General features: G+C 38.3%; 1 protein-coding gene across 1 annotated transcript; it reads left to right on the forward strand.

The window, feature by feature from the left end:
• The first annotated feature begins 15642 nt into the window (after positions 1 to 15642).
• LOC129047024 (uncharacterized) lies at positions 15643 to 17112 on the forward strand. The gene is made up of 2 exons (XM_054517961.1): positions 15643 to 15738; positions 16323 to 17112. Exon 2 carries the CDS (start codon positions 16348 to 16350, stop codon positions 17110 to 17112), a length of 765 nt encoding a protein of 254 aa, XP_054373936.1. The 5' UTR covers positions 15643 to 15738; positions 16323 to 16347.
• The last annotated feature ends 6367 nt before the right edge of the window (positions 17113 to 23479 follow it).

A 23479-nucleotide genomic window follows, 5' to 3' on the forward strand; every position in this document is an offset into this window, starting at 1 on the left:
AAATTGAAAACAATTTCAGTTAAAAAGTTTAAATGCTTCCACACATCTCAGCCTCACTGTGGAAACTTGACAGTCAAACATTAAACAGTACACCATCTCACTGAATTTTATGTCATTATAGTAACAATATTATTAAACTTGATATAGTTTTCTTTTAAATTTCATTAAAACATATTTCCTGATCTTTTCACAAAAATGACCTTTGGGAACCATAGAAATCTAGACATTTCTTTATTTATGCTGCTGCATCAGCTAATACTTCCAGTCAGAAGCTATATTGGAAAGCATATGAAAGCCCTTATATGATACAGTAATATTGCCAGCAAAATGTTGCATTAGAAAATTTTAAACTAACAAGTAGAAAGCTTTCTTCTATGAAATTACTTGATGTGTTTCTGAGAACAAGGTAGTGCCAGTGGATCTGTAATATTTTGCAAATATTTCTCTATACTCTTCATTCTATTCTGGAATTTTAAACTGTTTCTTTCTGTCTTACAAACTTTCTTTTTTTAATATATCTTTTTTACAAAGTAAAAGAAAGGCGCATATATACATATAGTCTAAATATGCCATTATTCATCTCTAAAAAAAAGCAGGCAGGCAAAACATTTTTAATGGCTCTCCATTGTGTATAGTAACATAAAATATTACTATAAATATGACTATAATATATTACTGTATGGATTTTCACTGTTTATTGAATTTTATGGATAGCTACATTTTCTGAGAACTGTCCAATAGGCAGGAAGTTCTAGTGAAGTTCTGAATGAATCAGGAAGTCTCAAAGCCTCGGCTTAATCCCATCTTCCCGCTGACTTCCTTCAAACAAAATAGCTTTAAAAAAAATCAGTAAGGAGTTAATGAGGAGAATAAGCCTAAAGGACACCAAAAGCCTTGTTTGGCTTCTTTGTGAATGATCTGAATATTTCAAAATCAAGTAGTATTTGAAAATCTAAACTGGATTCACAAATGGCAAAGTCTCCAAAAATCACAGGCAACTTCTGAGAAAATGGACTTTAAAATGCTGGTCCTTAAATCCTTTTCACATCACATCTTAAATGAAACCCAGCCTAGTATTCAGAAAGTTGGGAAAATTGAAAATCATGAGAAAAAAAAAATTGTCTTACTGTCAAATATTCATCAAGGGAGGAGAAGAAAACATTAGAAAAGAGAAAAGAAATTATCACATCCATACAGATTTTAAAGCAGGTCAGGAGCAACAGAGAGATTGCATTCTGTATGAAGCATTGTAGTATGGATTAGAAATAGAAATAAATAGCACCATAAATATATAAAAAATAAAATTTTTCATAATTGATCTAATAATTTTGAATAAATATGCACTGCAGAAGTTACTTTCTAACTTTCCAAGTGGCAGAACAACTAGGAACAGTACTGACTAAAATTAATGTATGACTCCTGAATTTGTTTACTGCATTTTAGAATTCAGTGAAATTTAGTATTGAGATAAATCTAACATACATTTCTGACAGGATCAAGGAAATAATTGACTTGTTGCTAGAATTTTCCTTCATTATTGTCTTGAATTGTATCAGTGACCAGAAATGGAATGTACTCTGCTGGACTTGTGACTAGAAAACTGAATTTTTTAGAAGAAGATAGAAAAGAACAATTTTTTCCTTCACTTATATTCCAGGATTTCCTCAGATCGTGGTTCTTTGTTTACAACCTCAGATACATCAGTGTAATAAAAGGAAGAGTTATATGTACAGTATTTTCCACAATATATTTTGTCATCATTATGTAATTTTTAGTCTGGATCTTTGTTAGCACAAAAAAGGTAATTCATTTCACAGACAGCAGCATAGTGCTTTGATTAAATCTTATTTAACAGCAAATCATTATCTTATTGCTGACTTAAGCTCACTGTGAGAGTCAGGTCAAGCAAGGAATTTGGAGATCTGAGGTATATAAACAGTTGTAAATATAATTCTGCAGAAATATGTATGAATATGTAAACCAAACCACAATTTTTAGATAACACTAAGCACGTATCACTGTATGTCAGACCCATCCAAAATTAAGCTCTTGGATCAAAAAGATTCACACCTGCTTACCTGGGAATTAACTTTAGGGCAGGACATCAATTAGAGTAGGCAGTGCTGGTGTTTGACTCTGCTAATGAGGAAATGAAATGCTGAGTATTGCCCCATTTTTTAACAGAATCGGCCAAATGCTGCCCTTGGTTACATTCCCAAGCCTCAGATAACATGAGTATAATTGAAAGCAGTTTTGGTTCAATATTTCTTGTATTTTAGAAGGTATGGAGCAATCAAGCAATATGACCTTTTAGTGGTCCACCAAAGAATCAAGTTCTGTTCTATATGGGATCCAGACTAATCAATATCCTATTACAACCGCAGTCTGTTTGGTTTTGTTTTTTTTTTACAACTGAGACACATTGGAAATAGCTTGGACAAAACATTTCTCCCTGCAACAGCTGAGACTTGGCAGATTCACAAACTATTAGCGAGTTAAATCTATGCTTTTCAATAAAATTACATGAGTGTTTAAGCTGTATTTAACAACGTAGTGCAAACATACCCAGACTTAATTCATTCAAGCACTCCTCATTAAGCCAAATTTCCAAACAACATCCACAGCGTTAATAAATACTTAAAGATAGCAAGCTCATATTAACTGGTCAGGTATAGCAGAGTTTTAATAATCAGAAGCGTAGGATAAAGTCCTTATTGGTACAAGGTCTAATTTTTCTCTTGGATGAGAGAAGGCAGAATTGACTGAAGGAAAACTCTGAACCACACAAAGAGACAAAAATATTCCAATGAGTCAGGATATCATCCACCATTTTCAAGCACAGGGATGACTGATAACTTCTTTGACTTGCAGAAATACGGAGTGTGACCTGGGGTGAGGGTCTTACCCTGCCATTCCATGGCATCTCTCCAGCTCTTCAGCATGTTCAGACTTCCACTGGTGAAATCAGTGCAAAATAAAGATGGCACTACAGCTGTGCCTGAGCACACATATTGCATACATGTTGATGAGTAGAAGGAAAAAAAAGCACTGGGCCTGTTCTTATTTCACAAGACTGTCTCAAAGGAAGTAAAGCCAGACTGTCTCCATGTGCACTTGTCTGTATTTCAGACCAGAAATAAGGAGGAAAAAGTACAGCCCCCACCTAAACCTATATTTTTCCTTCGGAATGGGTTTGTTTTCTTAAAACAAAATAGCCATAGCCCTATTATTAAAATCAATAATGGACTAAAGTCAGGTCATAGTTGTCCTTTGGTTTTTAGGATGAACATTTCTGAGGAATAAGTCTAGTGGACTTGCAGGTCAGAATAACACAGCAGTTTCACTTGTTTGCATTCACCTCCCAGTAAGGCTTGCCTGTGTGTATTTTATTGCTTAAAATTATTACACTGGCCATCATGGGAACAGTGGGGTGAACGATAAGAATGCTGTAGTCCTCCAGGTTGTTTTTCAGTGAAGGGGATGTGGGCAGGGGTCCTGCATTGCCACATTCCTGCAGCAACATGATGATGCATGGGGGACACACACCATTGTGGAACTGAAGCCTGTTGTCACCCAATGAGTCCATCCCTCTTGGATTTGAGTTTCTGTGCTGTGCCTACAGCAGGCCATGAAGAAAAAAAATGGTAGGTAAAGCACCTTTATTGAAACTTCATACTGCACAATATTTAATATGCCTTACCCTGGATACTTGTTTGAAAGAAAGAAGGAACCTCTAGAGTCTCTCAAACTCCTATTTGAACTTGGTAATGTGCTAAAGTAAATGTATGAAACAGTATTTTTATTATTTATTTATTTTTACACACATATGCAAGCAGGCCAGAAAATCTGTAGTATATCATTCCATATTCTGCATCTACTTGATCTCTCCTTACTATGCTAATGAGAAACTAATGGCATTTGACTTTCCTGTTTGCAGGAGGAAAGAGTCCTTTCTATAAAAGTGAGCAGAATTTTTAAAAAATGCTTTAACTCCTTTTGGAGTCAAAACCATGTGTCCCTGAGGCCATGGCCTGAGATCTGGTAAGGCATGAGCAACATATGCATCCTTAAAACTGAAATAATGGAGGTCTGTAACTGTTGTGGCATGAACACATTGGCTCTAAGTATCTAAATGAAGCTGACCTTTTACATACTAATGTTCCATTGCTGCTAATAAAAAGAATCCTACTTTTTTCAGAGGCAGGAGTAGAAAGAAATATTACTAATACTTTAGTAAGATCTATGTATTATTTCTAGAATGAAATGAGAAAGGTCAAATTTCCTCTCCCATTCCTTTTTTCTTTTTGTATTCTCTAACTTCTCACCCATCTTTGTTGTACTAATGAAATTAAGATATCCTTCATGATATAACTGTGAGCTAGGGGGATCTAAATTACCTTCATCTGGCATCATTCCAGTATACTATAAATGAAGTAATTGTCCTTGACTATAAAATTTGCATTTTCAAGACTTAATTGCTATCATTACATCTTTTTGTAATTCTATTAATTTAACTGAATGGAGCATTTGGTTTTATGGTAAAAAATTTGCATTAAAACATTGTACATCTAAATAGAATTTTAATATTTGTGTCAAAAGCTCAGTACAGTTGTCCCACAGGACCTAAACAATTTCACAAGAGGAGAACAGGAAGCAGTCGCACTTTAGGTCAACAAACAGGTTTCCCTTTGTTGAATATTAATAGAACTTGCTGTAACTGGCTTCATGTGATGAAGATCACTCCTGCCTGATCTCTACAAAAGTTTTGTTAATCTATGAATTCCATACCATAATTCTTAACAGGAAATGTATTTGCCCAGATACAGAATAGGTAGGATGTATGTTTGTTTTGTCAGGAAACAACTCTTTTATTTTTCTTCCTTTCTTCATTCTTTTCTGACAGAACAAAGCACTTTGGTCAAAGACCATGGACAAATGGCTAAAGCAGTGTGAGGACTCTGAACTGGCTGAATACACTGCAATTGCAGATGCCCTGGGCACCTTTTTATACATGGGGCACACTGGTAAGCTAGGACTATGTTACCAAGTACACACAATTTGAAACTAGGTCCATCTTCTTGCAGTGAGTTTCTGTGTTACCTGGGGACTATGACCTCTCATTAGGTCTTTGGAGGTATTTAAGCCACTGAAGCCCTTGGGAAGTAGGTACCCTGTTAGTTTGGAGTCCCACTCAGGCAGCACTACAGGCAGTCACTCCAGGCACTACAAGAAACAACTGACATGTAGATGAGTAAACTGTGTTTCATGTTGATCAGAAAAGTCTATGGTATTTTCCATTTTGTTTTAACAAAATCCATCGAGTTGTATAACATATTATTTATGCAAGTAATCAAGATGGATTGGCTTCACAATGAATCGGTGTGGGTTTTTTTGTTTGTTTGGTTGGTTTTTTAAAATTGGTTTTTTAACATATGAGTAATATTTCACAAGAGTTAGTGACAGAAATCTCATTAACTGCTCTTAATATATGTTGTATTTACTGGACTTCATAATCATTGTGTAATTAAGCTTCACAACTGGCTTGTGAAGCAGAAAAGATGAAAGATGCCTCCATGAAAGCAATTTATGGGACGGTGAAATTAAAGACAGATTTCTGAAAGTGTATAGGTACCACTTCTTGTTAGTTTTGGTGCCTAAATACCTCTGAGGGCCCAAAGCTCTTGCAAAGCTGTGCAGTGAGACACTGGTACCAGACTGGACCAAAACCTGGGAGCACAGGATGAAGCCTCTATTTGAGATCATGGCTTTTGGGCAAGTACCACAGTGGCTCTGCCTTCTGCCCTTGTCTTTTGAATGGGAATCACATTTACTTACTTTGTAGACTGTGTGATGATTCAGGGTAAGCTGGAAATGCAATATGAAAGTCATAAGAGCAGGTAACATGATTCTTCTACAGCCATCTATATATGCATCATTTCTAGTGGGGTGTTGGCCTTTATTAGAAAAACGTCAGCATCACAGATGGGGGGTGAAGGACAGACAAGAGTTTTAGTTCAGTGCTGAATCTCCCAGACCTACAAATATCAGTTCTACTGTGCTATTTGAGTCTGCTCTGTTGTTGTAGGCATGTGCACAGGGTACAAAGGCTCACAGGGGATCTGCTGTACACAAAGACTGAATTTTTTCCACTTCAGGGAGGACCCTGTGTATGTTCTTTCTTAACGGGTGAATTTCATTTGATGTGAACATTATGTTAAGGCTGAATTTCTAGGCAGATTATATGATAGTGCATTAGAAGAAAAAAACCCAACCCACTCCACCACCAACAAAAAAACCCAAATCCAAAACAAAACACATATTCTTTTGAAAAATCCAGGTCTAGCTGTTAGCATCAATTACTTCAAACACCTACTGACTTTTCTGGCACATCTATCTCACTGAATCTTGGAAGTGATTTTATGTGCTTTAAGCATTTGATCACATAATCAGCTTCTGCATAGCAATGCAAAGGATCCTGAGCATTGTCCTGGCAGATAGTCAAGTCAAACCTGACACAGAAACAAACATACGGGAACAATTGTTGTCAAAACACATTGCATCACTTTGCTTGCTAAAGCATTTGCTCTGGTAATCCACCATGCTGACGTGTCCCTCTGCTGATGCCATCTGAGCAGGGACTATATCCTTAAAGTTGACAAGTGCATCACATTACAGCAGTGATTTTGTTATATATCATCGGCATAATGGATATTCAGAAGAGATTCATAATCTTGAAAGGTGGCTTGAATCCAAAGATCTCATCCATGTTCTGGTGACTCAGAGCATTTTGGAAACACATTTTATAACATCTCACGCTGGCTTGGGCAAAGGCAAAGTAAACAGTCGCCTAGGGCAGCACACTTGGGAGAGAGGCAGTCCAGGTCCCCTTTCCTACTTGCTCTCTGCTGACAACAACAGGAATACAATCCTTTAACCTGCCTCTCCACTGTCCTTCCCACTCCCCTTTCCAATTTAATTTTAATGGAAATCTAAAGACATCTTTTTGCCTTCTCCCTGTCTCTTTTTCTTATTCACTCTCTCTCTAAAACTCCTACTGGTTTCTCCTAGGTTTTCCCTTCCATGGAAAATCCACTGCCTCCTTTTTGGGCAATTCCAGTCCTGTGAGAGGGTTCCAAGCCTCACATTTCTTTCTGCAAACAGCTATTTGCTATTTATTATTTGCCACCTTTGCTGAACAGCCTCAACCGTCCTGAGGTTTATGGCAGAATGAGCTATGTGAATAATACAACACTGTGAAAAAGTACACCAGATCATTTCCCTGTTGACAGCCATTGCTTTAAAAGAGCTTTTTGATATTGGGGAAAAATCCAGATAGCTGTAGAAAATTTTGCTGTATTGCTTATGACTTATGAGATTAAATGAGACAAAAGTAAGATGGTGTCAGCATGTTACTGAATCCCTGGAAAGGTGGGGCTTGCTCTGACGGTAATGCTAGTCACGCAACATAAAATTAGATTGCAGAATTCATCGCCATGGGATGTTATAGAAGCCAAAAGGCATAATCGTCTTCAAAGGGGAATTAGGAAAATTGTTCCATCAATGACTGTCAAATGCAGTTATCTAGATGCAGCACCAAGCACAGGAAACCCCTAAAACACAGGTTGCTGGAAGCTATTTGGCTGTAGCCATGCAAGGATCACCCTCTCCATGGGTGAGAACAGTTCCTGTTTGAGCTGTGTTAAGACTGATCTTTCAGTCTCTCTCATTAATACATGCCTCATGGTTAAGGTGAACTGCTCTGGACTTAGTCATCTGAAAATTAATGTCATTTGAAAGTGAAGTTTAGAGGAAGTCTGTTCCAAGTGGCAGCTACTCCTGTCTGTGTTGAAAACACTAAAGGATGAGATAAATTACCTAGATTAAGTGTCCTGTACTTATGACTTGTACTTTTGTCCATTAAGCTTAAAGGCTTTGTCTGTAAAAATGAACAGAGTTCAGAAGGAGTTTGTTTTTCCAAGCAAGAAAGCAAGACCTCAGATAGTCTGTGTGGGTGTTGTTTATGCCTGTACTGTGTCCTTCCACATAGATTTATTTTTGCTCTGTCTCAAAGCTTTGGATTGCCTTAACTTGCTCAACTTGGCCAATTCCACCTTCTTCTGGCATACATAACATGTAGTCATTCCCTCAACCTACACTGAAAGAAGCTCAGAGGTGTGCCACCTTTCTAAAATGACAAAGCAGCAACCGTCCTTTGGGAGTAGTACAAGTTTCTGAAATCAGTAATTTGACAAGCTGTGGCAATTTGACAAGCTGTGACAGAAGTCTCTGGAAGCTTCTTGCACATCAGTGTATACACAGCTACCATACATAAGAGAGCAGCAGATCCTTCACTCATTTGGCTCATTATTTTTGCCTAAGGAAGTAGAGCTCACATATGTAGGCATGTATTTGTTAGGGTTTCTTGCTACACTCATTGCCTCAGATCCCTACTGGCAATGGCTGTTATCGAGACAATCTTGTGAAGGGAAGCAAGGAACTGTGAGTAATTTGCAAAGTGTGAGGCCAGACATTATGGTTTTTGCTTACTGCTCTCAATGTCTTAATTAGTACAATACTTACACTAAGCATGGAGTTCTCTTCAGGAGTCAAAAAGGTGGCGCTGGTGGTGCCTTGGCAGAGGGTTTAGAAAGGAAGGGGAAAAGCTTGCAAGGTGACAGATAATACACTGACAGATGGCAATGACTATGTTCTGTGCTCTTTTAATGCTCTTCAGGTAGATCTCAAGGATGCTCAGTAAAGTATGACTGAGGATAAAACTGTGCCCTGCTGTCACTAGAGTTAATAACAGCTTGATAGTGTCTTCTAGGCACAAGGAGGCATTTGAACCACACATGCCAGTGGGGTTCTAGCAGGACTTTTGCTTGGGGCTCAGGGAGGTTCAACCACGGTTCAAGGTTCGAGCAGACAAGGCTACAGGCAACATAAATGGTACAAAGAAGCATTACCTCTTTTTGACATCCAGAACCTAATTGTGCTCACTCTTTCTGGGAAGGGTGCATTTTTTTCTGTTCAGTCTGAGACTTCAGTGGGATTGGGGTCTCACATTCTTCTTTCTTAGTCTGTTCTCTGTTCAATTAAGTAGAAATCAGACTCCATATTTATTTTTATTTAAGAAATGAATATCTGTGGATACACATCTCTAAAATAAACATCCAAACATTAGAAAGCTTATTTTTCATGAATTTTATGTGTGTATATATATATATATATATATATATATATATATATATATTTGTATGTATGTATATATGTCTATGTTTTTTCTGTTACTTTCTAATCTCTTAAAAATTTTTCTTATAGAAAAGTGACAGGGTTTTAGCTGATAATTCATCAGGTAATGAATTTGACTTTGACAGAGACTCAGCAAAGAGCCTCTGGATATAAAAATGAAACTGCTGGTGTGAAAATACTATCTGTAGTAACCACTGGAAGTAAACTGCAAAAATCCAGGTCGCTGAGCAATGTCTATTTTGCAAAGTAAGAACATAGTCAAGTACAAGCCCTGTGGTCCAAGTGCCTTCTCTCCCTCTTGGAGTCTGCTAACTGCTGTAGCTGAGATTTAGATCAATTACACTTTATATTGCTGAGATCATGTGTTTTGCTGACAGACAGGCTTGTATCCTACTCACTGTCATCCATCTCAGTCACATTAGCAGCTTCAAAGGTATTAAGGAGTGAGCAAGCCTGACCTTCTTCATAGCCCCAAATGACCTTGGGGAATTTTTTTTTTCGGTGTTTGTGTGTGGACAACAGACAGCAGGTGAGTCTATGTAGGCACTATTAGTAAAGCTGTATGGCTCTGCAACAAGGCATTTTATATGAGAAAGAAGAATTTCTGAGAAGGTGTTTGTAGGTGCACACTTTTCAGTCCTTGATATTGACCTCCAGAGTTAAGCTTCTCATGAGTCAGTTTAGTAGTTGTGGAAATGGTTAGGCTCAAAGAGAATTAATGCATCCATTTTTTATTTTCTCATTATGTGCTTAATCTGAAACTGTTTTTAAACTAAACTTTTTGTATTAAATGTAATTTTCTTAATACTCTCTTCACATACCATTTTGGTTTAACAGCTAAGGCAGAAAATTGACACACATTTAATATTGTTAATTTAAAAAAAATTCATTTTAAGTTGTAGAAACACCAAACTATTTTTTAAATCCATTTATGGCTTAGCCCCATTTCCTGAAGTTTTCCTCCCATGTATTCTGGAGTTTTTTTCCATCTCTCACTGTGCTCTGTTTATTATTCTTACAGCTTAGAGTTTTCTTCTTCCTCAGCTACCAGTTTGTCAGTTATGATCAAGTGTCAAAATGAAAGCAAGGATAAGCATCACTTACCAAAAATTACATAGTCAGTTTACATATTCATTAGAAGAACGGATTTTTCTCTCAATGCATACCGGATGTGAACTGTAACTAGGCACATGAGTTGTCTACACACTCATTTTCACATCTGAAATCTAACAGCTAGATTGGGTAATCCAGTATTCACCTGCCAGGCATGAAGTTCTTGTGGTATAGGAGCAATACCTTTAAATCTTTTAATACTGGAGGTTATTCAAAGTATTTCAAGTACCATCTTTTCTGCAGGAACAACTTTTTAGTCTCTTCTCCATAGGAAGACTGCAATCTCAGGTTACACAATCTTCTACTTAAAATTCTTTTGCATTTTGTTCTCTCCCTCTCCCTCACTTTATTTTTCCTGAACAAAATGATGGGTATTCTACAAAATTAAAGTTAAAAAAATAGAAGCAGGACTGTAATTACTTTTAATGTTGCTACCATGAAAAAAAGTCTTTTCTTTATTATGGGAAAAAAATGAAACCTTTGATACTTTAGAATTTCCTTTTCACTTAACAGTTAGGAGAAATTTTTGCAATTCATAAGTTTTTTCAGTGTATAATTTGATTTTCCTTTTTGGTATGAAAATGAATTATAGACAAGCATATACTCGCCATTAGAAACAGAAAAAGTGAGTGGGGTAAACTGGCAGTTCTCAAGGTTTTTTAAGTCACTACACAGATTTCTATTTGTCCCCCGCTAATTTGTACAGTATACACTGCGGACGTCCTTGCTGCAAATCATTCTTAACCCACTCTGGATATGTGAGGTTTCCTTTATGTTGAAATGTACTGGAATTTTTAAGAACTATATTTAAAGTGCTTCTTCTGCAGTGTGTTTGGCCCATTTGATGCCAGTTGGGTCTGCCTAGTACAGATTGGTCTGCTGACATGGGAGAAAAATCAAGCAAAATCCCAGAGTTTTGTATCCATGGGTTGTTCATTTCCATCTTGGCCTCTCTGACAACCTTCAGCTGCTCGTTGTGCAGGCTGAAGTAGATCCCTGAGCTCATAACAAGACTTTGGAAAGTCCTTTGTGGCTGCTTCAGCATAAAAGCACAACTCTGTGGATCTGGTGGCAGGAATGTGGGTTTATGCTGGTTTGGGCGATGATGCTGTTATTCTTTCACTTGGTGAGCGGTGACTGAAATCATAAACTAATGCTTTCCACATAGACGATAGGGAGAACAGCTGCTGCCTTGAGGAAAAATCAAAACATTTCACTTCTAAAGTATATTTATAAAGCCATATAAATGTATTTTTCATTTTGTGTACCTGGGAATAGCTAAGCCCAAGCATAGTTAGGGGTAGACTTGCTGAAATATTGCAGTGAGAGTTGTCATCAAGCCCTTCCTAGTGTTTGGGTCACTTTGGCACCTGCAGTCTTATGACTTTGAAGCTTGCAAATGCAACTCAAACTCAGACTAAATGCATTGTGAGCATATTCCTTTAGAGATTTGTACCTCTGACATTCAGCTCTGTTGAGACTGGCAGCAAGCCTGCTAATTTTTACCAGTTGTGGCAGACCTGTTTCAATGTCTTTTACCCTTCATATAAAGACAGTCTGCTCAAATGTCTGTATTTTTGTGGTAAAAACCATTGAACCTTTCCTAACTGGTAAAATCATGTATTCTCTTTACTTTTCTTAAACGTTTCCAGAACACACAATTGGACTGCAGCTCTGTACATATTTCTAATTTCTGCCTGAAAGCAATAGAGATGTCCTGCAATGCTTTTCCCTGCCTCTGAAATGTCTAGAGCACTTCTTGATGTCATCAGTGGGCTCAATTTCATATTTCTCTGTTTGTAGAAGGAGTGGATTAACTCCTGGGTGTGGACAAGTGTGAGAGCAGAATTTTGGCAATCCCTGGCTGGCCACTGGTCCTTTGGGATACTGTCACCATCCCATGCCATCCAGAGCAGCCTGTAATAACTCCTGCCTGTTTTGGGCACGAAGGCAGAAGAAAGGGAATATATGACTTTCTTCCATAACTTACTGCCCTGTAAAAGGATTTTAAAGAATCTTTGGGGAAAAATTTAGGCCTCAGATGCACACATGGATCTCATTGAGCTCGCAGAATGCCATGCGAGTGCATGCATTAACAGACAAAATATGGCTTTTGATCTTTAAGAGAAATTAATATAAAATATGTAATTGCGCTACTGTGTAATAGGATATTTTTTAATACTTTGTTAAAAATACTCCCCAAACTGAAATACAAAACAACAAAACATCCCAGGCCTTGGTCTTTTAATGGCCCATCTTCACCTATGCATATCTCACCTTTGATGTGGTTTGTAAATGTGCTTTTGTGCTTTGAAATTCAGTAAAATATTTGTACTTAATGAAATAACAAGCCAAGCACCTTCCTGTCCTCATGTCTGTCCATGTTTGAGAATGGCATTATATTTGGAAGTGAAACATGCATACTTGTCCCGGCCATCTGCAGGGCCTCCCCTGTGACCAGGCCTTTTCTTCTGCCACACAAAACCCAACTGTGATGGCTCAGCACTCATTCCATGAGCTTGCAAGCACAGAGACTTCCAGCATGTGCTTACATACATGAGCCTGCAGGTTTCCCAGCACCTCTTGTAGCTATTCCCTGAAAGAGTGCGATGGATTAAAAACCTCTGCTGACATAGACCTCTCAGGGGTATGCAAGACTGACAGCTTGGAGGTGGCTCCCCAGGGTCTATTGACACCTTGAAACTGCTGCAGTTGCATCAACCTGTGAGTGGGTGGTAATGAAAGGCAATGAACCTCAACCAGAGGCATCTTGGCTTTCATTTTACCTGCCTGAAATCCTCGGTGTGTTCGTCTGACTTAAATGTTCACTGAAATCTGAAGCAGCTTCTGCCTGGAAAGGTTCCCACAAACAGAAAAACAAGTACAAGGGTGAGCAAGTGGTATTGAGCAGAGTCTACCTGAGACAAGTTCTTAGGAGGAACAGCAAACTCTCCTATTTCTTCAACAGGGAAATAGCACAATGTAATTTTTGAAGAAGAAACCATTCAGGTCTCTATTGTTCTGTCAAATTGCAAATAAAAGAGAGATAAACTGTAGGAGCCACTTCATCAAGGTAACAGTCTCAGGTGAGTAGGATCGTTGTGTCATCTCAGAACAAGCATTTACATGTTTCCATTGAAATGAGGTGTGGTCTTGTTCCCTGTTCTCCAGTCTGTTGGTTACACAAGAGACCTTTCTCCTGAAAGGTTTCCTTAAGTCTTCCCAGTTGTAAGACTGGATTTGCTCCCCATTTTGTACTGGAGCATCTCTATTTTTTGGCTGAAGTGTTTAGTAAGTATTCACCTTTAGGCAGAAACTGAGGCTAGAACTTTTCCACCTGGTCCTTTAGCTGAGATTTTATGAAGTCATGAACAATGAAGGGAAGGGTAACAATAGAAACATACATGCAGCCCTTACCATAAAAAGAACTTGTATTTTAGCAATAACAAAATATGTATTTTTTACAGTATTTCTATTTTGTTGATTCTCAAAGTCTAATAGACTGAATTTTTTTGCTATTAAGCTTCATAGATTACAGCTGAAGTCATAAAATTCTATGAAAAGCCATCTTAATGAGTTTTGATTGGAATTTTATTGTTAGTTCATTGCATCAGATGCTGTTTATTCCATTCAGATCCACAAGTAAAAAACATTTATTATTATTTTTGGTGACACTAATTTGGTGTGCAAAATGATGGTTTTGGTCCCCTGCCCATCTCTTTAAAGAGTACTGACTAAAGTTTTGCTGAAAAAATAAAGCAGCAGAGAAATAACAAACAAACAAAAAAACCCAGGACCTACAAACAAACAACTAAAATGACAAAAAACACCCTGGAAACCAAAAATCTGGTTTTTTCATGCCTTGTTAGACTATTAGAAAACACTTATTTGCAGCAAATTGCTACAGAGGGGGAAGTGAGGGAGAGAATGCTATAGCTTATAGAAAAGTATTGACATAGCTGGAGATCAGGTACACTCCTTATCACCCATCCCCTGTCCTCTTTGGAGTGGGAGATATTCCTGCAGTGCTTTGGAGATGAGAGAAGCTGAAACCAAAGAACTCTCTACATAATGCTGTATTACAATGAACCTTTTCAATGAGTTAATACAGTAAAATCCCTGTTATCTGAATTCCATATTCTTCAATTACCGTAGCTTGTGATTCAGGTAAATGGGAATCACCAAGATATAAGCTTGCACTGTATATTAACTCACTGGATATTAATCTCTTTCTTACATTATTTATATAAACTGCAGCATGATTTGGCACATAAACACAGTAGGTTTAGTTTATTTTAGAAATTCAGTGCAAATTATATCTTGCACAAAAAAATGCATTCAAGTTATATCTCAAGGTATAAATCTGAATTAATATTAGCCAGGCTTTGTGTGTTCAATCTTGTAAGCATACACTAGCAGATTCATCAGAAAGAAGGCTAGTCAGTACAGATGAAAAATAAGAAATTATTATCTGTGTTGCAGCACACAAAGAAGTGAAGATAGGATCTACTTTCATTTTTTTCCAGCTGCTGGAAGATTTGAGATAGTATTTTGGATTGCTTCTTTCTTCTATTTGTATTAGAGAATGGAGTAGAGAAAGTCTTGGGGCAACTGAAGCCCTATGGTAAATTGATTGAAGTAGATGCAGGTAGATAATTTGTGAATTTTGTTCCTGGCACTACAACAAGTGACAATGCTGAAGGTAGCTTTTCTGAACATCAGAAGTGCAGATAAAGTTTATTGTTTTGTGGGATGGTTTAGTTGGATGTAGTGCTGCTCTTTAAAGATTAGGCCAGCCTCATTAAACATGGGTGTACATTAACCACTTCGATCTACACCTTCTGCCTGTCTTCATGGTTAGCATTTGGTTGCTAATGCTTATTTTATTTTTAGGTTTAGCTTGTTCATGCAGCTGAAGTTTATCTAAGCTTGGCTTTTTTTCTGAAAGAAAACACGCACACTAGGAGTCCAGAATACCTCATCCTCTTTTGAAGCTGTGCTATCTCCTTGCTGACTGTCAAGGATGGGAAGGGCCATAGGTATTGCCCCCTGTAGAATGGGTGAATCAGGTGTGTTTGGTTTTGAGGTGGGTAAAAAGTGCCATCCAATCCTGGTACTCATTTTGATGCTCAAAGATGACATAAAAGCTGCACACCAGGAAGGAATGCCCACTGAGGAGGAAGAAAGCAGCCCTGCACTCCTCCGTGATTGGGACTGACTGTGTTGTTGCTGGGTGGAACAGCATAATGCTGCTGCTGCTCCTGCTCCAGCACTGTGATGTTTCTGTTCCAGATTGTGCTGACTCACATCCAAGAAAATATGATACACAGACATAATGCACTGTAACTCTTTTCCTTCCCCCCCGTAACCTCGGTAAGTGTTTGGTTTCTTTTCCTCTCTTTGGCTAGCGTTGTGCTAATATAGCTTTACTGTTGGAATTAATAGGAGGGGGAAAGGCAACCTTGTAAACAAACTGGTAGCAGACAGATTAATCTTGGAGAGGGCATTTAAATGCAACCTGCTGTTTGCGGTACGTCCACCTCCCTTTAAAGCTGATCAATCCTGATAACTTGCCCATCTCTACAAACGACACTTGTTAGAGCTGTGTTCTTAAATGGGAGAAGTGCTTACAATGCCCATTTACAACTGTATTCTGTTTAATTAGTCAGCACAGCCGGTGCTGCAGGGATAGATCACTTGCCTTTAAAGATTTGAGAATGTTAATAGTACAGTATATCATTTTAATTATTATTGGATTAATGTTGTGTCTCGAAGAACATCTAATGCAAATCACAAGAAATGGCCTGAAGTGACCCAAGGGTTGTGCTTTATTAGAAAAGTAATAGGTCCATTGCCTAAATATAAAAAGAGGTTCTTTCTTCAAATGTCACTCTACACTAGGCTTCTCCGTGTGTGTATGTGAAAATGAAATCCTTTTACTTCCACTTTGTCCACAGAAAGTTTCTGTAGCTAATGCATTAAATGGCTGAGAGAGCAGCTGTAATATCAAGAGATGAAGAGGAGATCCAAAACAGCAGTGATGATGAAGACAGTTTTCCTACTCAAGTTGCTGTAACAGCATCCCCTGGTTGCTCTGCCTGCCCTTCACTAGACAGCCTTGATGAAGACAAGGGAAGCTCAGCAGAGCCAGAAAGACTGTCTGTCCTCTCCAGCAGAGCAGTGGCCCAGCTAAAAGCCCCAACTGACCCAGAGATGGTTTGTGGTGGCCAGGCACAGAGGACAGTCCCGGGGCTGGCTGAGCATCCTCTGGCAGCTGTAGATGCATCCTTAGGTGCCTCCTCATGCCCTGCAGCAGTTGATAACCTGCTGCCTGTGCACCTTGCCTCCCTGTACGCCAAAAGGCTCTGCTGTGATGGCAAACTGAATTCAGAGGTGCTGCAGGTCCCGAGGGTGCCTGGTGAGGCCCAGCAGTCAGGGACTGACACCCAGCAGGCAGGGAGCAGCACCCAGAGCAGCATGGCCTCCTGCAGTTTGGACCGTGTGTTTTGGATGAAGACCACAACAGTAATGGAGACCTTAGAAAATAAAAAGAAGGAGGAAAAGGAGAAGTACCGGCTCCAGCTAGCAATGTACCGACGGCTCCTGCTGCTGCGCTCCATCAGGAGTTTGCATAGGCAGCTGGAGCAGCAGCAGGCCAGGCTGCAGCAATGCTATGGCATGGTGATAAATACAAAGAAAGAAGTGTTGAAACACATTTGCCCAACCTCGCCCTCACTTTCGCCGTAATCATGTTGCTGCCTGCAGAAATGAGCTTTGCAACGCCACCCGAGCCGCCTTGCATGCCATAGGGGTGCTGTCCTCGTGTGCGCCAAGCAGAGAGGGAAAAGCAGCAGCAGTTCAAGAAGAGAGGAGGGAAGGTACAGCCTTGGTCCCTGAATTTATCTGGAGGGAAAAAGAGCAAGGGTGAAGCTGTGGAAGAAGCTGACTCCTGATTCCCATTCAAAGCCTCAAGGTGAAAAAGGATTTTTTTGGCAGATAGGTTTGTAAAAAGAAAAAAATCACCACAAACTGGGAACCTAGTTTGTCACCTGACCCATAAAGGCGGCTGGATGCAAGGTTGCTGCCTGCTGAATATGTGTTATGGTACATCTCCCTTCTACTTTCAGAGCCAACAAAATTTGAACAGAATTAGGGTTTATTTGTCTGCAAGAATACATGAATTTAAAAAAAACAGGATATTTGAAACACTTAGGCTAAGGCTTGATTATATCTACCTAGCTGCCTGTTTTTCACAAAACTGCTAAGGACACTGTATGTTTGCAACCTCTACTTTCCTTTAAAATTTATTCAGATTGATCAGAAATTATTGTGGAAAGGTAGGACAGCCAAACACACACAGGGAAAGAGTGCAAATGCCTAAGCCTGATTTCCTCAGGAAAGTAATGTAAAAACAAGGACCTTGTAGTCTGACGTTGCACTGGAAACCCAGGCTGGCAGTGCCAGGGGAATGTTCAAGGTCTGCACAATTATTAATCTGCTGCTAATTCCCATTGGTACTAGCATCTGCAAATCAAGCATATTTTGTGCCTTACTGCTGTCATTTAATGGAAGTTGGTGACAATTAGCACTTCTTATCCAGGTGTATCAGACATGTGGAAAACCCTGGAGCGCTGTTTCTCCAATTGCAAGGTTAGGATGCCTGCAGGGAATTTGATGTCAGTATGCAACAAACACACAGGGAAAATGAAAACAAAAAGATGCAACTTTCTTGTATGCATTTAAAAGGTAATGTGAGTCACTCTTATTGAACAGCAAATTGAATAGTTGAATGAGCTGTTTTAGGATTGGAAGAAAAATATGATTCAAGAAGAAAAGCTACAGAAAAATTTCCTATTCTAGGATTTCAAGGGATACGGAAAAATCACTTTTTTTCCAGATATTTATTTCTGATCATGCCAGCTTTCCTTTTCCCTGCCTTTCCTTGTTTTTCATTTGTTTTTTTTTATATAATTGATTTTGATTATCTTGATGAACAATCAAACATGTTTTAGTGTGGATTTTTTTCTGCATAAAAAGGCAGGTCTGCTTTTAATCATCCTTTATGAAAATAATGTGCTATATAGAGGAAAAATTTTATTCTCACTTTTTTTTGATACATATACAAGGAGAGGGGTATGCAGGTACACACACCCCTGTATTCAAGAAGCTATGAAAGGCTGATGCTTCTTTTCCTGTAGCAGCAGCAGGAATAATCTCTCAAAATAATCTCTGCTGTCTACGAGGAATTTGTTTGATTAGATTCACATGCACACATCTGTGAGCAAGGTATTGAAGTAATTCAACAAATGAAGTGCAGCACAACATTGTCATTATTCCGTCTTTGTATTTCTGTGCACCCAAAAATTATGGAAGCCCCCTGGGTATGCACAACCTTAGATAGGTTCATTCATTTCCTTGGGCCCTTGTGTAGCCTCTCATGCAACACGAACCAGTAACTTTGAATGCAGAATTACCATAGAAATATCCTTGGCATCAAGGAGATATTTGAAGGAGCATCCTCTACTGCCTCATTTGGGGAATTCAGGTTGCCAGAGGCCTTTAGTGGGCTACAGAAGAGAGCTGCTGGTCACATGTGACTGGGAAACAGTACTCCTGGGCTCTGATCCCATCTCACTCTCTGCTCAGCCTTGGGAAAGCTGTTCTCTCTCAGCAATGCTGGTTTCCTAAAGAATGCTTAAATACTAAACTTGCCTCAAAGGTAACCTGTTCTTTCTTCACGTGCCTCTCAAGAAGGATTCAAGGGGTTGATCATGGCTGAGAGTGTTGCACAAAGATTTTTTAATTTCTTTTCCCCCATATTTCTTGAAATAGAAAAGCCTTTTTGTCATTGTTAAGAGTAAGTATTATGTGAACCAAACACAAGCAAATCACTATGATATCACCTCCCTTGGGCAAAGATATATTGGAGAAGGGTCACATCTCAAAAATATTGCTGCATTTTGAAACCAAATGTCAAATTGTTACCTTTAGGAAGACAGTCAAAATGAATATTTTTGTTAATGTTAGCCAACTTTTCTTTTGAACTGAAAAAGAATTATCTTTTAAGGTGTATTCAGGTTGACTAATACTATCATGTAACTTTCCACTGAGATATAATAGATAAATGAAAACATCACCCCACCAAAATACAAAAAACCGCTGCTAAAACCAAGTAACTGTTTTGCCTCAGTAGCTGCTGAAGTAGAGCACTGTTCTGCATTTGCTGCAAGAGTGCCCTACATTACTGCACAGAGCTACCTATAGTGTCATATTTGCATTAAGGAGTGACTAGAATAAGATTAAGAAATACATTTCACATAACTACTAGTGCTGAAATAGTTAGTCTGTCAGTCTGTCCAACTATAAATTCTTTGTGGCAGAACAGTGATAATCTTTGTTTTGTACAACAACTCATAAAATATCTTGATCCTAACTGGGATCAGTAGATGCTTCTGCTTTATGAATATTAAATACTGAAAGATTTGTGCATGGGCAATGCTGTCTGATAGCTGGCAGGAAAATGAAGCCAGAAGTTATTCTGTATGTGCACACTCCTTCCATGTAGTACTTCTATGGATACAAGCAAAATAAATATTAACTGAGGAAACAACTTCAATCTTTGCAAGAATTTGCTTTTCAGCCAGCGCTTCTAGTGGTTACTAATAAGTGGAGTTGGACAAAACAGTTAAAGGCAATATGATTTTTTAAATTAGTTTATTTTAGAAGCTTGGAAAATGTGGCTTAGCAGCTATGGGTTTTTTCCTTGTATGTTTTAGTGTATTTTGGAAGTTGAAGGTCAGTGAGAAATTCCCAGAATGCCATGGATTACTCTCGGAGGTGTTTTCAAGCATATCAAACTGAGCAGCAGTCTCAGGTTGAATAAAAGTGTTTCCTCTCATATAGTTTGACCTCTTCATGGTCCTAAGAGCTTTGGTGCTTTGTGTGAGGTCCAATGAAATTTCTTAAAATTTGTATTTTTATCTGAACTCAACTCTCAGCCCTGACAGGAACTGGGGTAATGATGACAAAATGAGCAGTTTCAGTAGGACCTTTCTCCGCATTGTCTTTACTGAACTTCCAGAGCCTGCCAAACTAATGATCTGTGGGAGAAATATTCCATGCACCCCAACATCTTGTGTACTTTTACAGCAAAGGTTGAAGGTAAATTATGCTGCCTCACCTGTAAGGTCCTGCTGCTCACCTGTTTCTGAAATGGCAGAAAATAATCCTGGGTTTACTGTGAAAGAGAGGAATATTTAAAAGGGGTCAGCCCTCTTGTAACAGTTGCTAATACTAAAAAAGTTGTAGTTTCTGCCAACCTAAAGCCAGAAATATTCAAGAACAGAATGGAGTTATAATACACTTGAGTGACAAAATGCATTACTGAGACGTTCTTCTACACAAGTTCTCTTCTGCATCCCCAGCATTTCAGTCAGCTGAACTGCTGCCCTAGAGACTGGTCAGAACTGTGTTTTTGCTGTTTCTGTTGTTGAAGCCCACCTTAACACGTTCACTTATTACCTTTTGTGACATAGCTCTGTGAGGGATTTGTTCTGTTCCTCCTTCCTGAGATTTTCCTATGTGCCAATCACTTTTTAATTAGGACAGTGACAATTTTATGGATTTATAGTAAATTAGTGATGTGCTAAACTTATGAGCCATGTACTGCTAAACGTAGATCACCCTGCATTGTTGGAACTGTGAAAATTATGAACTCTGGTCATGACATAAGCATACAAAAGATAGATTTAAAGATGAAGTTGTTTAAATCTTGCCTGGATGATGAGTAGACTAGGAGAGACCCTTTAGAATCTTTGTCACAGTTTATTTCTTCAAATGTTATGAATCTAGAATATAAATGCATTGTAGAGGCCCTTTTGCTTGTGACTACTGAAAGCAGTAATGCAAAGATGGGTTTGGGATATGCTTGAGTGGGACTGTACTCCAAATGCACTCAGCAAGGAGTAAGAGTTCCTCAGTTTTAAAACTCAGGCATTCAGGGCATGATAGCCAAAACCCTGGATGGTGGATGGAGGAGTGGACCTACAAGAGAGGTTTCAGGGTGTGATTTTTAATTCAGCATGCAGGACCTCACACTAAACAGTTTCTTTTTTCAGTTAAGGATACCTTTTACTTCTTCTCACTCCTGAAAAAGCTCTTTTGGATCATTAGGCTGGATGCATTCTAGTGGTTGTTTGTGCAATGTGCAAATTGGTACCCATTTCTGAACTCAAGTGACAATAGATATTGCTGCCAAAATTTATACATACAACTTAGTCCCCTAAACTGGGCTGCCACCTAAATTGTAATATGTTGAAGTTGAGTGTCCTGCTGATTTTAAATGTCATTTTAATCTGTGCCAGGACTTTGAGGTATGCCTTGTTCATGTTCCTTCTTAATTTTGATGCATTTCTACTTCTTAGTATCTTCAAACAGCTACAAATGTCTTGGATGGCACCAATCTTTGTCTCTCTGGCTTTTCTATATTTGGAGGCCTTCCCATATGTCCTTTGTGCTATTAAAGAAAAGGAAGTTAGTTTATTTTGTTTTGTTTTGTTTTGTTTTTAATTTAGTGAAAACTTGAAGCATGGGAGAGGGTTCTGTGAAAACATTTTTAGAGGTTTTACTTAAATGTCTTGAAAATAACAGAGGTTCTTACAGCTGCAAATAAGTTCCCCTAATTGTATTGATCATCTTCTCACACAATTTTAGCAAGTCTACAAAACAAATGAAAAAGTTGCCTCTATCTTTGGCAAATGAAGTCTCTAAGTCCGCAGCCCAAAGTCACTTCTGTGTGCATGAGAAACAAGAAATTCTTGAGAATCTCAATAAAAGTTACATTTTCCCTTTGATGAGTGGGGGTTGGAAAGGAAAGGGAATGTGTGACCATTCATCACAGCACCAGGCTCGTTAGTACCCAGGAACTTTCTACTCTAAATGACAAAGAGTTTCACTGTCACCAAAGAGAAATTGCTGCTGACCTTAGACCTCTTTTTGGAAAGTAAAATAATGGAGCACAGGAGCAGAGTTTGATATTTGACCGAATTCTACACAATTATCATGCATGTGTATATAATAAAATTAATTCTGTGTCTCTGCATTGTAGCCTCAGGCAAGCAGCATACAATCAGTTTTGTATGTATAATAGATCACAGAGTTGTTCATGAATAATACAAATGCATTGAGCAGATACTAGTGAGTGAGGATGTTTGTCTTTGCATGGAATCGAAGTGAACATGTAATATTGTGATAATATATATTTGATGAATTCGGGTCTGACTTGCCTTTGCCATAGCCTGCTAATTCCCTGACAAGGGTTGCCACAATAATTGAGTTTCCAATAACATTATGATTATTTCCACATGATAATTTAATTGTAGGTATTTTTTAATATTGTAATAATGTAGATTTGTGATTATTATGCATTTGCATGCAGATTTTCATGGTGTCTTGGAGCACATCCCTACATTTATAACTTAATTTCCTCTATTATTGCATATATATTTTGGGATGAACTCATTAATGCAAACTAAAAAAAAGTAGGTCTTTTTGGTCATTTTGCCTTTATTATAAATGGTTGAAATCTTTGCTCATTTTTTTAGACCAGCCTAAAGAAGTGAATAAACAAAAGACACTGTAATTCATGGATGGATTAATTTAAAATAATAATGTAATTACAAATCATGGCAGATTTGTCTGGGATAATTGGGATATAGACTGGTACAAATTTTGCTTTACTGAAACAAAGCTTGTTTAAATTAATCCCCAAGTTTAGTAGAGGCTGTTTTCCATTCTTCCAATTCCCCAATATAACATGATAGCAAAGTAACAATGGCTCAAAATTTGTGGATGCCTGTGCAAATGGGTATAACAATATGGAACCTGGAACTTCTGTACCTACCTAGATATTATTTTGTCAAGCAAAATGACCAGTAAGAATAGCATTCCAAATACAGAGTCAAAACACCAGCAGGGATTTCAATCAGTTAATTTGTCCACTCTGGAAAGAGGCTGGTGGCTTGTGTTATAACAACCTTCAAACTGTGTTAGAAAATCTGGCCTGAAACTTAGTGGGACAAAGGGAAATAGAAATAAACTTTGTTCCCATTATTGG

The sequence above is a fragment of the Molothrus ater genome, chromosome 1 (genome assembly GCF_012460135.2).
Source record: "Molothrus ater isolate BHLD 08-10-18 breed brown headed cowbird chromosome 1, BPBGC_Mater_1.1, whole genome shotgun sequence".
NCBI classification, from domain to species: domain Eukaryota; kingdom Metazoa; phylum Chordata; class Aves; order Passeriformes; family Icteridae; genus Molothrus; species Molothrus ater.